The following is a 17,417-nucleotide window of genomic DNA, read 5'->3' as shown; positions in this document are numbered from 1 at the left end:
TTTTTAATTCTTTATTTATGTTTCAAAAGAATTACAAAGCTTGCGACATGTTACATCACATATCACAAATATGCATAGCCGAAACCCGTCCAGCATACTAATACAGGTGACACACAGGTATCCTGACAATATAATCTTAATATACATTGCCGACGGCAATCATGAAAGCAACCAAACAAAATAATAAAGGACATGGCGGACAAATAGAGACTATACTCCAAAAGTAGCTAGTCTTGAAGAACACCTATCAAGACCTGAGAACAGTAATCAGACCGACAAAAAGGAAAAGACACACCACATACGGAAAAAAGGGGGGGGGGAGGGGAACACACCAACAAAGGGAGACTGCATAGACCAAACAAGCATAAAGGACAGCTCAGGTAAGTAACGACTTGTACTCCGCTGAATCTTGGAAGGTGAACCAAGGGGTCCAGGACGTAACAAAGGTCTTATTGTTGCACCTCAAGGATGCCGTGAGTTCCTCCATTCTCCGGATCTCCTCCACTTTTTGAATCCACATTCCAACGGAAGGTGGAACAGGGGATTTCCACTTCACCGGGACGCAAGACCTAGCCGCAATGACCGTATGTCGCAAACAGGAGCGTCTGAGTAAGCTCATGGGCAAATCCGAATGGAGCAGTAAGAAAAAAACAGGCGAATTCGGAATGTTGAAAGGGAAAATGGAAGATAAAGCCCTATGAATTGAGTCCCAGAAGGGCCTAATTTTGTCACATTGCCAGAAAATATGTAGAAGCGAACCCTGAGACGATTCACAACGCCAGCACAGAGGGGACGCTGTCGGAAACATCCTTTGGAGACGTGTCGGAACATAGTACCACCGTGACAGAATTTTGTAACTAGCCTCTTGATATTTACTGGCAATGGAAGACTTATGAGCTAATTGGAAGATTCTAAGCCATTGGTCAGAGGAGATATCCAGCTGCAGATCCTGAGTCCACTTGTGTACGTAAGAAGGGCAGAAATCCTTGTCAGGCAGTACCAGTGTCTTGTATACCTCAGCGAGAGAGTGGCGATAGACACCTGAACCTATGCATATTTTCTCAAAGGGAGTGAGGGCTCTATCGAGATTAGATATATCTCATGAAGGCCACCTGCATACAAGTGTGGGTGAACGCGCCGTGCGGATTTATGTGTGTTTCTGTAGCATATCCGCACCAAAATCCACAATTTTTTTTATGTGGATTTTGGTGTTGATCAGATGCGGTTTTGCCGCAGCTCTCACCCTTCCGTTGAAAAGGGGGAAATCTGCAGCTAAAACCACAAACATAATTGACATGCTGTGGATATGGATATCTGTAATGCAGGTCAATTTGCACACGGAAACAGAAACTTGGATTCCAATGGAAGCTCCTACAACAGAGCTGCTGAGATGTGTGCTGTGTTTGCTGTAGAACTAGAAGTTTCAGCATGCCTTGATGTCTAGTGTATTCCCACAAGAGCTGAGATACAATATGTTCCTTTCACAGTGTCTGTAATGAATTGAACTCTTAGTAAGGGTCCAGCCACACACTCAGGTTTCCTGATGCAGTTTTGGAAGCCAAAATCAAGAGGGAATTAAAAAAAGAGCAGAAGACGTGCCCGTCCGTTATACCTTCTCTCCTTTTATGATCCACTCCTGATTTTGGCTTCCAAAACTGCATGAGGAATCCTGACTGTGACCGGACCCCAATACTAGCTATAATAACATTTCTGCTCCTCTGTGTAACTAAAGCAGCACATTTTGCAATCCTCTATGTTGGTGCTTTGTCTGATCCATTGTCCAGGTACATTTTACAGTATATTCACGTTTTGCTATGAATCCATGAAGAAGACCTGTCTTATGGTTGAAACGCGTTGATTTTATGCAGGAGGATTACTTGTTTATACATTTTTTTAAATGAAGAAATAAAGAATCATTGATTTTACTCGCTGGATCCATTTGGACTTTTTTTTGCTCCATTTTACAGTATGTCTGGATCTGTGTAAAATTGTGGGTAATAGGGTCTGGCCACATGTGGCAGGTCTGCAGCTGGTTTTACAACAGCTGATTTACTAGTATTTCTGCAACACAAATTGTCTTGCTGGGGATTTAAAATCTGCACCGCATGTCAAGTGTGGCAAATATCCACAGTGTGTGGATGAGAATTGTGCAAATGTCCTCCAATTTTCTACTACTGTAAACACTTTTGATTTTCTACATTCAAATCTGCTGCAGAAAATATGCAGCGAATACGCCACATGTGCTCGTATCTTAAGGTTTTCTAAAGAAAGCGTCAATGGCAAGGATATGGCGATGCCCTAGTGAAGTTATTGGTGGACAAATAAATGGGACTTCAGAAGTGAAACATTTACCATAAAGCAGCCCCTGGCTTATCAAAGCTGCTGATTTCAACTCACGTGGACTTTGCTGCCATCTAGTGGTAAGAGGTTGTATTACCTGACCAGAGATGTCCAGAAAGCAGAACCTAATGTGGTTGCTACTCTGCTATAATGATTAAAGGGGTTCTCTTGGATTTTTATATTGATGGTCTATCCTTAAGGTAGGTCATCAATATGTGATGCTGATCAACTGTATGAAGAGGCTGCAGCGCTCCATGACCGTCTAGGCCTCTTCCTAGGCCATGTGGCCATCTGAACAGTGGAACCAACTGACAGAATTCACTGAATAAAATACACGCAGCATTTTTTTGTCCAGCCGAAAGCCGGCTTATATTCCGAAAGTGGCCTGATCCCTGCCATATCCCATTACAGTTAATGGGAATCTGGCGGTGAACTGTGGTATCCGCAGATGTGAACCCAGCCTAAGCAGATGGCATGCAGGTAGACAACCCCAGGTAAACAATGAAGGCTGCATCGCTTGCACAAACCAGCAGGGAGTGCCGACAGTCAGACTTCAGAATAGGCCATCCATATCCTGAACATGGAAAACCCTTTTAAGGCTTAGAAGAAACAAGTGTGAGCAGAGGTCGCAATAACGCCTGTACAAGCGTCATGGATGCTTGTTCAGGCCATTTTACTCCCTGAAAAAAAGTCTGTCTACTTTCACACTGGCGTTTTGGCTTCTTATCTCTGAGATCCGTTCAGGGATCTCACAAGCGGTCCAAAACGGATCAGTTTTGCCCTAATGCATTCTGAATGGAAAAGGATACACTCAGAATGCATCAGCTTGCCTCCGATCCGTCTCCATTCCGCTCTGGAGGCGGACACCAAAACGCTGCCTGCCGCATTTTTCTGTCCGCCATGTGGTGCAGAGCAAGACGGATCCGTCCTGGCACACAATGTAAGTCAATGGGGACGGATCCGTTTTCTCTGACACAATCGAAAACGGATCCGTCCTCTATTGACATTCTATGGTGTTCATGACGGATACCTCTTGGCTATTTTAAAGATAATACAAACGGATCCGTTCATGACGAATGCATGAGGCTGTATTATTGTAATGGAAGCGTTTTTGCAAATCCATGACGGATCCACAAAAAAACAATACGTCTTACACTTTTCTCTGCTTTTCATAAGTGCAGGGTGCTCTGTGAACGGCACAGGCAACACAGTAATGCTGCCCGTGCCTGCAGTAACCAATAGCAAAGCACTGGACAGCAAGCTCTGCTATTGGCTCAAGCTAGGAGTGCCGGGCGCGCTGTGCAAGGACCCCGAGAAGCATGGCGGCTGAGGAGCTGAAGCCTGCAGCCCAGACATCAAGATGGACCTGCAGAAGAAGGTGACAGGGCAGGGTGTGATGTATCGATGTGTGTAATGTATGTAGTGCAGTGTGTGATCATCACATACTGCACTACATACATCACACACATGTATATATCACATACTGCACTACATACAGTACAGACCAAAAGTTTGGACACACCTTCTCATTCAAAGAGTTTTCTTTATTTTTATGACTATGAAAATTGTAGATTCACACTGAAGGCATCAAAACTATGAATTAACACATGTGGAATTATATACATAACAAAAAAGTGTGAAACAACTGAAAATATGTCATATTCTAGGTTCTTCAAAGTAGCCACCTTTTGCTTTGATTACTGCTTTGCACACTCTTGGCATTCTCTTCATGAGCTTCAAGAGGTAGTCACCTGAAATGGTCTTCCAACAGTCTTGAAGGAGTTCCCAGAGATGCTTAGCACTTGTTGGCCCTTTTGCCTTCACTCTGCGGTACAGCTCACCCCAAACCATCTCGATTGGGTTCAGGTCCGGTGACTGTGGAGGCCAGGTCATCTGGCGCAGCACCCCATCACTCTCCTTCATGGTCAAATAGCCCTTACACAGCCTGGAGGTGTGTTTGGGGTCATTGTCCTGTTGAAAAATAAATGATGGTCCAACTAAACGCAAACCGGATGGAATAGCATGCCGCTGCAAGATGCTGTGGTAGCCATGCTGGTTCAGTATGCCTTCAATTTTGAATAAATCCCCAACAGTGTCACCAGCAAAGCACCCCCACATCATCACACCTCCTCCTCCATGTTTCACGGTGGGAACCAGGCATGTAGAGTCCATCCGTTCACCTTTTCTGCATCGCACAAAGACACGGTGGTTGGAACCAAAGATCTCAAATTTGGACTCATCAGACCAAAGCACAGATTTCCACTGGTCTAATGTCCATTCCTTGTGTTCTTTAGCCCAAACAAGTCTCTTCTGCTTGTTGCCTGTCCTTAGCAGTGGTTTCCTAGCAGATATTCTACCATGAAGGCCTGATTCACACAGTCTCCTCTTAACAGTTGTTCTAGAGATGTGTCTGCTGCTAGAACTCTGTGTGGCATTGACCTGGTCTCTAATCTGAGCTGCTGTTAACCTGCGATTTCTGAGGCTGGTGACTCAGATGAACTTATCCTCCTCAGCAGAGGTGACTCTTGGTCTTCCTTTCCTGGGGCGGTCCGCATGTGAGCCAGTTTCTTTGTAGCGCTTGATGGTTTTTGTGACTGCACTTGGGGCCACTTTCAAAGTTTTCCCAATTTTTCGGACTGACTGACCTTCATTTCTTAAAGTAATGATGGCCACTCGTTTTTCTTTACTTAGCTGCTTTTTTCTTGCCATAATACAAATTCAGTCTATTCAGTAGGACTATCAGCTGTGTATCCACCTGACTTTTCCACAACGCAACTGATGGTCCCAACCCCATTTATAAGGCAAGAAATCCCACTTATTAAACCTGACAGGGCACACCTGTGAAGTGAAAACCATTTCAGGTGACTACCTCTTGAAGCTCGTGAAGAAAATGCCAAGAGTGTGCAAAGCAGTAATCAAAGCAAAAGGTGGCTACTTTGAAGAACCTAGAATATGACATATTTTCAGTTGTTTCACACTTTTTTGTTATGTATATAATTCCACATGTGTTAATTCATAGTTTTGATGCCTTAAGTGTGAATCTACAATTTTCATAGTCATGAAAATAAAGAAAACTCTTTGAATGAGAAGGTGTGTCCAAACCTTTGGTCTGTACTGTACATCACACACATGTATACATCACATACTGCACTACATACATCACACACATTTATACATCACATACTGCACTATATACATCACACACATATGTATACATCACATCACACTGTACTGCATACATCACACACATGTATACATCACATACTGCACTACATACATCACACACGTGTATGTGGCTCAGCCTGTGATGTATGTGGCGCAGCGTGTAGCGAATGCAGGCTATTATAGCCAAGTGATAAAGTACAGGGAAGATCCCCCATATTGGACTGGACTTTATCACCTGGCTATAATTGCCTGATGTTAGACCAGTAATGGTCCCCCTGCATACCCTCCTCTCAGGCCCCGTTCACATCAGCGCTATTTATTTCTGTTGTTCTGCTCATCTAATGGAGCAGAACAATGAAACTAACAGAAGTGGGTTTTTGTCATACATTCAACACACAACAGATGCCATGGAGATCCATTGTAAAAACAAACAAAAAGAAGTATCCTTTTTTTTGCAGAACTGTGCAGGATGGGAAAGCCTAGTGTACCACGTTTTTCCATCCTGCAAAGTCCAGCAAAAAAAAAAAACATGTAGCCTAATGTATAATATATATATATTTTTTTACAATGGAACAATGGTGACGGATGCCACAGTACGGTGTCTGTCTGAGGCGTCTGATAACATATATACGTTTTTTGTGTGTACATTAAATGTATGAAAAAAACGTGGTGTGAACCCAGCCTAGCTGACAGGGAAGAAGCTGAACAGTCTCCGCCGACTATGATGGAGACCGTTCAGTTTCCGTTCGGGTTTTGTCTTTTTACCAGACAAAAAAGTCCTGCATATAAGGCTTTTTTGTCTGGCCTTTTTGACAGAATCTGCAACAGAGGCTCCAAACGCAATCTTCAACGCAGAACCAAGTATAGGCCTATATATCATGTGTCTGAATTACTGCAAATTTCGTACTCCTCCTCGGGTAAAAATACTCAAAAATGGTCAGAGGAGTATTTTTACTCTTCTGGAAAAAATGTAGTGCGACCACTGAGTGTGAGTGAACAATACATACTGTATTTATTGGTCTGGATTCACTTTTTGGCAGAGTTTCACTGTATGCGCAGTGGGTGCAAAAAAGATGGGATGTATTAAATAATTAATGTAATGTGTTATGTAAAAAGTCTTTCCTCAATAATTTTGCTTCTTTTTTGCTGTATTTGGTGCAAAAACTGCGACAAAAACTGCCTATGCAGTATTTATGGGCTGCCATGTAGTGGCCAATAGTAATATTTGTTACTGAAACTAAAACCTGGCAGATCAGCAGAAATCTTTTTAGTGAAGGATCTCCCATAGTTAACAATTAGCTACACAAGAAAATCATCAAACCATCACCATCAAATACCATTCACTTAGTTCCAGATGCAATTACCATTTGAGGGCAATGTATCAGTAGTGTTCATTTATAGAAAACATATGTTTTAATATCAATGACTTTGCAAAATATTTCTGATACCGTCCTTGTACCCAGGGGCGTAGCTATAGGGGGTGCAGAGGTAGCAGTCCCTACCGGGCCCAGGAGCCTGAGGGGGCCCAAAGACCCTTGTGCCACATAAGAAGACACCAGTATTATAGAAAGTGCATGCTGGTCAAGTTACACCTCTGGCTGGAGGAAATGGGTTAGGTCAAGAATTTGGCATGGGGAGGGTTGCCGGTAAAATTTTTGCCTCAGGCAGCAGGAAGGCTATGTGCTTCCCTGCCCTGACCACAAAGCACTGAGGGATGGGGGCCCAGGATGAACTCTTGCACCAGGGTCCATGACCTTATAGCTACGCCCCTGCTTGTACCCATGATTTACCTCATTGACTTGCGCCTGTGTTTGAAGGAGTCTGCGACTGCTGCTTTGCGGAATACCACCAGCTGAGCCGGACCTAAACACAAAAAAAGGAAGGGTCACAAATGTCTCTACTCTGTTAAAAATATACAATTGGAAAATGAAAAAAGAACACCTAGAAGGAGTTAAGGTCAAAAACCTTTTTTAAAATATGTCAGTATGACAATATGGAGGCTGTTACATGTAGTGATCAAAGTTCCAAGATCTTTACTTTTCTTACAAATGGTCCACAGACTTTTTTTTTTGTCTGACAGCACTTTTTTTCATCTTCTCTCTGATCATTTGTGAAATTAATGGATTTTGAATAGGGCCAAATAGTAGGACTCCATCAAGCTGTGTGGTCCATCAATCAAATCTCAAAAATAGTTGGTCAAGAAGTTTCTGAAGTGCAACAGTGCCAGAGGTGTCAACAGTGGTCAGAGGAGGGCACACATAGATAGAGTACTGGCCATTCAAGGCAGACAGATACACCAGCCACATAATCGCAGATTAGTTCTGCAGTGGACCCTGCTGTGACCACCCAGACCATAAGAAACCATCTACTGGAGGCAGGGCTGCATTCATGTACTTTTACCTTGCTATCCACTTACCTCTCATTAAGAGACCCTGTACTGGCGTTACGAGAGAGTCCATTGTAGGCATGAATAGCAAACAAAAGTGTCCAGTGATGAAAGCAGGTTCTGCCTTGGTACTAATTATGGCTGTATGAGGGTTCGTAGGAAGGCCGGAGAGTGCCTACTGCCATAGTGCAGAGACACCAAGTATGATGGTGTGGGGCACTAGTAACAACCATGGCCGTTCCCATCTGGTGTTCATGGAGGGAAGATTTGGCCAGCCTTCAGTATGTCCAGAACATTGTGGAAACATTCATACTCTTTTTTGACTCAGGAGACGTGGTGTTCCAAAAACATAATGCCTACCCACACACTGCCGCACTACACACAACTTCTCTGGCTAGTTTGATCACTAGATCTCTTCCCCCATCAAGAATGTCTAAGAATAGAGGAGGAGATGGATGTCCCATGCATAGCAGCCAACAACCACCTTGACTGAACTACGGGTCCAAGCTGATAGACCTTGGAATGACATACCACAGGAGGAGAACCAGCCTGTACCAAAGCAAGGGAAGATGCCACCCAGTTTTATTGTGTCCCTGCCATAAACACTGCTGCAGAACCCAAAATTATTAATAAGCTCTGGCTGAATGTTTAGACCTGAAGTCTATGGAGGTTGCCACAGTGAGAAGAATAGCTTTCCTGCCAGATACCCAATAAGATTGGGGAGCCATCTTACTCAAGTCATTTGAAGAAAAAAAAAGATATCCAGAATTCTTTCCACATTGGACATTTATTGCATGAATTGACAGTTTTGACAATGTACATACTATTTAACATGTTTATGATGTGCATCAGATAGGGTAATCTATTGCTTGAAGCCTCTCATACCTTTTCAAACCCACCCGATAACTAAGAGCTTGCACAATATAATACATATTAAACACTAATGTAAATCTAAATAGAGCTAGAAATCTATGCTGATGAATTTCTTGATATTTCTTTATAATGCTGCACATATCTCCATTTTTCTGATACACAGCTCCAATTCTTCCTCTCAGACACAGATTTTTTTTTTTTTTTTTTTTTTTTTTTTTTTTTTTTTTATTGGGAAAACTACATAACGTTTACAATAAAAAATTTATTACAATCTCTCAATTCTTAGTAACCCAAGTAATTATATGTGCGTATATTCCACTCATCTTTTCAAAATATTTAGAAAAACCCTCCCCTCCCTCCCTCCCAGTTTGTGGTGCGTCAAAGTAGGACCCCTTATAAATAAAACAACTTGATCTCAGCTAACCAGACCTCCAACCACCCCATATCCTGGTCCATTGGTATTCATTTTCCCTCCGTCTATATAAAATTTTTTCGTAGTTCTTTACCTTATCGATTAAATTTATCCATGTGTTTTTATTTGGAGTGGATCGGGCAAACCAGGTGCGGCTGATCAAAACTCTAGCCAACATGAATACTCTACTCAAGAAAATCTTTTGATAACTATGAATTTTTAATTTGGAGAGATCATTGAGAATAAATACTTGTGGTTCAAAAGGGATTAGAATTTTTAATTTATACATAATATAGTTATTGATACCGTTCCAGTAGTTTATAAGTTCTGGACAGGTCCATATTATATGGAGAAAGTCTGCTCCTACAGTGTCACATTTGGGACAATTGGACGTGTCTCTTAACCCACATTTGTTCATCCACAGTGGAGTAATATATAATCTGTGGCAGATATAAAATTGTATCAGGACATGGTTAAAGTTCTGGGATAGTGAAGATAGATTCCCAAAAATATTATCCCACCCTTCTATTTGTACATTCGGACAGTCCGCCTCCCACGCTTTTTGTCCTGGAGAGTGTATATCACTAAACCGTGCTTTAATTAATAACTTATATATATTTGAGATTTTTATTCTAGAATGTGTACCTCCTACCCAATCATTCAGAAAGGAAACATTATCTATATCCAACAGCCGCTTATCATCCAAGCTGGATAACACAGAACGCAATTGGAAATACCTAAACCATGAAAGATTTTTTAAATTTTGTGTCATTTCCATATAGGATTTAATTTCTCTATCTTTAGCTACCTGTGAAATATATAAAATTTTATTCTTCTGCCAAAATGTGTCAGCTGCAATTTCATCCAGCCTTTTTAAATACAAATTGTGCCAAAGAGGCGTAAATGTAAGTGAACCCTTAACTTTCAACCATGTCCTAGTTGTAGCCCACACCTTAAGGAGTAGTTTTATAGTCTCTCTATAGCCTTGCTCATAACTCTTCAATAGGCCAGATTCCAACAAGGAAAAAATATTATTGTGGGCATGACTAGTTACCAACTTCCCCAGAAGTGCGCTATGCTCTGATTCATAGCACCTCAAGAGCTGGGCTGCAATAAAGTATCCCTTAAAGTAGGGGAGATTTAAACCCCCACACTCCACTGATCTATACAAATACTCCAACTTAAGTCGAACTCGCTTTCTTCCCCATATTAAATCATTAATTAGACTCTCTATAAGTTTAAAATGTTTGTCTTGTATCCAAATAGGTGTATTCCTGAGCACATAGAGCAATTGTGGTAATATCACCATTTTAACTAGTGAAACTCGATCAGCTCTAGATAGGGGAAGTTTCAGCCAAATTCCTATTTTAGCTCTAATCTTTACCATGATGGGAATCAAATTAAGTTCTACAAAATTTTCGACCCGAGGCGATATCGTCAAACCCAAATATTGGAAGGTATCAACAATATCCAACTGTGTAACAGGAATCTCTTTCTGTGGTAGGGGGTCTATTGGAAGCTAGACTAGAAGACGTGATGACGTAGTGGACGTCACGCTCCCGGCTCTCCCCGCTGCTCTGCTACCTCGCTGCCGCTTTGAGTATGCCGGCGTCTGTGTGCCGAATTCTACATCTACCTTCTCTGTGACCGGGACCGCGTGATCTGCGCTGCTGCTCTTTGCCCAAAGCCTGCTACGGTGCCGATATCGGCTGTTGGGTTCAGGCTGCCTCCGGTTCCTTCTTGACTGTGCCGTGTCTGATGCTGCCGCTCCTGCCTCCTCTCCTGCTCTCCATTTCATTGCAAACAGTTTGCTGTCTGGAGGTTTTCTCTCCTCTACCTCCATTGAGTGTGCCTCCGGTTCCTGCCTGATCCGTTACCCCCCCTGGTTCTGATGTCAGTGAGTAACCTGCTGTTCCCTCATATTTTGAGGAAGCTATAAGTTTCTCTCCTCTAGTGATTAACCTCCCCATGACCGCTGACTCCAACTAACCTTGAATGGACTTTGAGTAAGTTGTGTATGTATGGTTACATATGATTATAAGCTGCACTTGATCATAAGATCACAAGAAAGCTAACTTTAAAGTCTAAAATATAAGCTGGAGAAGGGGAAAAAAAAAAAAAGGAAATAAGAGGAGAAAGAGTATAAAGAAGAGTGGACATAAAAAGAAAAATAAAAAAAATAAAAAATAGGGAGGAGCGAAAAAAAAAAAGGGTTTAAAAAAAAAAAAAAAACAAGAACTAAGAAGAAGGCACTGAAAAAAAAAAAAGGGGGGATAAGGAAAAAAAGAAAAAAAGGAAAAAAAAGCAAAAGAAAAGGAACAGAAAAAAAAAAAAAGAAAAAGAGAAAGAAGGAGAGTAAGGAGAGTATAGGAGAGTACAGGAGAGTAAGGAGGCGGAATAAGGGAAAAAAAATAAATAAATCAAAAATCAAATAAATATCCAAGAAAAAAATATTTAAAGAAAAAAATTTACAAAAAAAAAAAAAAAGGAGGAATAAGATATGGGCCCAAAAGCCCCAAGGCGTTCGACCGATCTATCAGGTCAGAAACAGGGGTCTAGAACGGCTGAACCAACAAAACTTGACCAGTTTCTGAAATCCCCAAGGGTCAATACGAGGGGCGGACAAAAGGAATTCTCTGAAAAAAAGAATTATGAATTGGAGGTAACTGAGCGAGAAATACAAAAAGGCGCTAGTTACCCTGAGGAGGAGGATGGAATAATGGGGGAAGTTATCCCTGATGACAATTCGTCCCCGCTGGAAGAAATACTCCTAGCGGTTAAACAGAACGGAGATTTGATACAGGTGGTTACAACCCAACTTGGATCTATTCAAGTTGATGTGGGACTAATAAAAGAGGAATTGACCAAAATGCGAGTCAGACTCAACACCCTTGAAAGCTCTGTTACTTTTATACAGAAGGAATCCAAAAAAATAAATACGGAAGTTTCTATACTTAAAGTGGAAAATAATCTCCTGAAGAAAAAGGTAGTGGACCTTGAAGATAGGTCACGAAGATATAACGTGAGAATAATAGGCATTCCAGAGGGTGAGGAAGGAAAAAATCCAACTGAATTCGTACAGAAATTAATTCTTGAGAACTTTGGTAAAGAATCATTTTCTCCTCTTTTCATGATTGAAAGAGCTCATCGGGTCCCAGGAGGAAAACCAATTCCAGGGAGACAACCTCGGACAATTCTTGCTAAGTCACTGACTTCAGGGGACAGAGATGTCCTCTTGAGAAGGGCGAGGGAATCCTCACCGGTTGTTTATAATGGGATTAGACTGGCCTTTTTTCCTGACTTTTCGAAAGAAATACAAGAAAAGAGACGCACATTCATGATTGTTAAAAAGAAGTTAAGAGAGAGGGATATTAAATATTCTCTTATATTCCCGGCCAAACTGCGGATTATTTTTGAGGATAAAACTTTTTTTTTTGATACCTCAGAAGAAGCCGCGGACTGGATTGACCGAAACAATCAATGACTCAATTGGGTTATGAAATGACGGGAATAACTAGTAATATAGGGGGCTCACACCCCTAAATGAGTCTTCTTTGCTTCAAAATGGCGGCGGGGGGGTGGTTGACTGGGGGGAGGGTCGAGGGTTGGTCTTAGGAAAGAAATCTACTACAATATGTGGTGGGTTGCCTGTGGGAGAGGGGTGGGGGGGGGGGTTGGGTTGTGGTGCGTCAAAGTAGGTGTGGTTCCCTTTTTTTTAGTTTATTATTTTCCCTTTTCATCTTGTCTTCTCCTTTTTCCCTCTCTCCTAATCTTCCATTTAACCACTGGTGATGACGATGATTAGAATTTTTTCCTGGAATGTACGTGGTTTGGGGGAAAGAGGTAAGAGACAAGCGGTTTTTGACTTGACTCAGGTCCATCTACCAGCAATAATATGTTTGCTCGAGACCCATCTTACTGAGGAGACCACTAGAGTGGTCGACAGGGGATGGGCTGTGCATACGTATCATTCTACCCTCTCCAATTACTCGAGAGGGGTTACGGTGCTGATACATAGACTTATTGACTTCGTTTGCGAGGCATCCTCTGTCGACCAACAGGGAAGATTTATTTTTCTATACTGCAGGTTAGGGGGAGAGTTATGTATTTTGGCCTTTGTCTATATTCCTCCGCCATTTTCTCTGCTGGTTCTTAATTCTCTTCTAGTATTCATGGATAAATGGCCAGAATGTCCAACATTGATTATTGGGGATTTTAATTGTGTCATCGATCCTTTACGTGATAGGGTCTCTATGAGTGCTAAGGGGGACAGTACGGTTCAGGGGTCCCCCCTCGCACGATTCTGCCTGGAGGCTGGATTTGAGGACGCTTGGGAATATCTGGGACAGGGGAAAAGGGTTTTTTCATGTTCTAGTAAAGCAGGTAAATCATTGTCTAGAATTGACCTAGTACTGATAAATAGCAAATATATGAAATTGATAAAACGAATGAAATATGAAACAAGGTCAATATCCGATCACTCCCCGTTAGTACTTGAACTATGTTTCTCTCAGGTTAGATATATATCAAAACCTCCCTTTAGATTAAACCCCTACTGGCTATCAGTCATAAAGACACATGAAATAATTCGAAATGAAATAGGCCGATTCTGGGATATCAACGACGGCTCGGCAAAAATTCAAGTGGTATGGGATACCTTTAAGGCCTACATGAGGGGATTGATGGTTAGTAATATCACGAATCTTAGAAGAGAATATGGGAAAAAACAGAAGAATCTAGAGAAACATGTGATCACAGCGACAGAATCCTTTCATATAAATAAGACGGAGAAAAATAGGGAAAATATGCAAAAAGCTACACAAATATATGCTAATTTTTTACTGGATAAAGCTCAACAGAATCTTTTCTTTAAAGGGCAAAAATATTTTACAGAGTCTGGGCGACCCGGTAGGCTACTCTCCAGAGTAATCTCCAATCAACAACCTAAAAAACATATAGAGAGGGTTCGAGTGAGGGATGGTAGAATAGCTATTGGTCAGGGTCCGGTGGAGAAGGCCTTTTTTGATTATTTTCTTGATATGTATAAGGCTGATTCTAATATTACAGACGATAAGATAGATCTTTACCTAGATAGGATCAACTTTTCAACTATTAGTGAGAACCAAAAGAAAGCATTAGAACTGGAGGTCTCAATTAAGGAACTTGAGGGAGCTATTAAATTATGTTCACCCAATTCTACTCCTGGTTCAGACGGGCTTCCATATGAATTTTATAGCAAATATGGGGACTGTATTTTTCCTAGATTACTGGAGGTCTTTGCTGAATCAGTGGAGGATGGGAGGTTGCCGGATTCAATGATGGAGGCTACAGTGATATTAATTCCAAAAAAAGGCAAGGACCCTCTAGATTTAGAATCTTACAGACCAATTTCACTGCTTAATGCAGATGTAAAACTTTTGGCGAGGGTCCTCGCTACAAGGCTCTCTGGGGTCATCTCCTCCATAGTCCATCCGGATCAGAGCGGTTTTATGAAAAATAAGGGTACACATTATAATCTACACCGGCTCTTTTCTAATATCCAGGCCCCTGGGGGGACCGCCCGCTCCATCCTGTCATTAGATGCCTCTAAGGCCTTTGACAGGGTGGAGTGGCGCTTCCTCTGGAAGGTTCTTGCTAGGATGGGCTTTGGAGAGAGGTTTATACGCACTCTTAGGTTGTTGTATGGATCTCCAAGGGCTAAATTGAGTCTTAATGGAATTTTGAGTAGCAGTATCGAGTTAAATAGAGGCACCCGTCAGGGTTGCCCACTATCTCCCCTACTATTTGATATATATATCGAACCCCTTGCGATGGCCATTAGGCAGGACGATCAGATCAAAGGATTTGGTACGCTGGGAACACAAGATCGTATCTCACTATATGCAGACGATGTTCTGTTTTTTATAGACCATACGGAAACCACTCTCCCTAGGATTATTCAAATGGTTAAATTATTTGGTGAGGTGTCTGGTCTTCTTATAAACTGGATCAGACACAGATTTTAAAAGAAAACATGAAGGTTGCCTGGAGAAGCCACTAGAGGGAGCTACTGCATACTGTGATACACTGTACCTAATAAACAACAGTAAGCTCCTATACTCCCTCTAGGGGTTACTGCAGGCAGCCAGATTATCATCTATAGTGGTGCTTAAAAGTTTGTGATTCCTTCAAAAATTTCTATATTTCTGCATACATTTGACCTAAAAATCTGATGTTCACAAAAAATCCTAAATGTAGATAAAGATAACCAAATCAAACAAGTCAAAAAAAATATTAGACTTGTTAATTTATTTATTGAGGAAACCGATCCTATATCACATGTCTGTGTGTGGCAAAGGTATGTGAACCTTTGGGATTAGGAGATAGTGGGATGACAATCAGGTATGTGTGGGTAACCTGTTTTATTTAAAGAAAAGGGAACTTCTATCAAAGTCTGAAGTGTATCATAAAATGAACACAGAAGATTCAGAACAAGAGTTGTTGATACTCATCAGGCTGGAAAAAGTTGGTACAAACAGAGGAAATTCAAGACCATTATTTCCCCCCTCCCCCCCCTCCCCAGGATTGGTCAACCAACAAGGATCACGCCAAGGAAAAGGCATGTATTAGTCTGCGAGTCACAAAGGAACCCAAGGTAACTTTTAGGCAACTAAAGGCTTTTCTCACTTTATTCTTTTGTAACCCTTCTTCGATAGAACACCTTGTGTGTTTAGGTTTGTTATCTTGCTGTGTGACCCTTGTTCATTAGTCCATCATCAGAAGGACACTTAGCAACAATGGTGTGCATAGTTGTAGGGAGAAAACCACTTCTCTCTCAAAAGAACATTGCTGCCTATCTGCAAGATCACCCGGACAAGCCTGAAGGCTGTTGGAACAATATTTTGTGGACAGATGAGGCCAAAATATAACTTTTTGACTTAAATAAAAAGTGCTATGTATGGAGAAAGGAAAACACTGCATTCAAGCACAAAAACCTGATCCCATCTATGAAACATGGGGGTGGTAGCATCATGGTTTGGGCCTGTTTCCCTGCATCTGGGCCAGGATGGCTTTCCATCATTGATGGAATAATGAATTCTGAATTATACCATAAAATGCTAAAGGAAAATGTCAGGACATGTGTCCATAAGCTGAATATCGGGTGAAAGTGGGTCATGCAGCAAGACATCGACCCTAAGCACATAAGTAGTTCTACTGTAGAATGGTTAAAGAATGAATAAAGTTAAAGTTTTGGAATGACCAAGTCAAAGTCCTGACCCTAATTCAATAGAAATTTTGTGAAAGCACCCGAAGTAAGCAGTTCATGGCAGGAGACCCACCAACATAACAGAATTGATGCTATTTTGTATGGAGAAATGGGCTAAAATTCCTCCAAGACGATGTACAGGACTAATCAACAATTACCAGAAATGTTTAGTTGCAGTTATTGCTGCTCAAGGAGGCCACACCAGATACTGAAAGCAAAGGTTCACATATTTTTGCCACTCACAGACATGTGATATTGGATCGTTTTTCTCAATAAATAACCAGGTCTAAGCATTTTGCTTCATTTGTTTGATTTGGTTATCTTTATCATCTTTTAGGACTTATGTGAAAATCTGATGTTGTTTTTGTTCAAATTTATGCAGAGATAAAGAAAATTCTGAAGGGTTCACAAACTTTCAAACACCACTGTATGTTTATGCAAGGGATTTGGACCTCTGACTGCTGTAATGATATTAATCAGCACAGAATGCTGGACCTTAAAATCATATGAGGATTAAAGATGGAGATTCATGCTAAAAGGACGATATAATATATAAATGTAAGTTTTGCATTTTGCACATATTGATCAATAAATAAAATAATGTTTGTTCATGATTTCTTTGATTGCTTTGAAGCTTCTATGCTTACCCTTTGTATAAAGTAAACCATCTTCCTGGGAACTCTACCTCATCTCCGTCCTTGTCTAGGACCTTCCTCCTACAGCAGGGACCAACAACCTGCGGCACTCCAGCTGTTGTCAAACTACAACTCCCAGCATGCTCCATTCACTTTGAGTTATGTGAACAGCAAAGCAAGTGTGCATGCTGGGAGTCGTAGTTCCACCACAGCTGGAGTCCCAAAGGTTGCTGATCCCTGTCCTACAGTATAAATACATTGCAGATATTGGCAGAAAAGCCAGGCAAACGACACAAGAATAAATCTGACACCTACAACTAAACCCTCTAAGGATCCTTCATCACACAGTCACACATTTTA

At 41.4% G+C, this 17,417-nt stretch overlaps 1 protein-coding gene across 1 annotated transcript in view; it reads right to left on the bottom strand.

Annotated features, from left to right (window-relative positions):
- The window catches only part of LOC122935249 (vesicle-associated membrane protein 3-like), a 52,038-nt gene that overhangs the window by 21,646 nt on the left and 12,975 nt on the right, over nucleotides 1-17,417 (bottom strand). The window contains exon 2 of the mRNA XM_044291011.1: nucleotides 7,296-7,368. Within this exon, the coding sequence (XP_044146946.1) occupies nucleotides 7,296-7,368 (73 nt within the window). The remainder of the gene's footprint in view (nucleotides 1-7,295; nucleotides 7,369-17,417) is intronic.

This window comes from Bufo gargarizans, chromosome 4 (genome assembly GCF_014858855.1).
Source record: "Bufo gargarizans isolate SCDJY-AF-19 chromosome 4, ASM1485885v1, whole genome shotgun sequence".
In the NCBI taxonomy this organism is placed as follows: domain Eukaryota; kingdom Metazoa; phylum Chordata; class Amphibia; order Anura; family Bufonidae; genus Bufo; species Bufo gargarizans.
The sequence above is the reverse complement of the archived record's forward strand: the minus strand, read 5'-3'. Positions and strand labels throughout refer to the sequence as shown.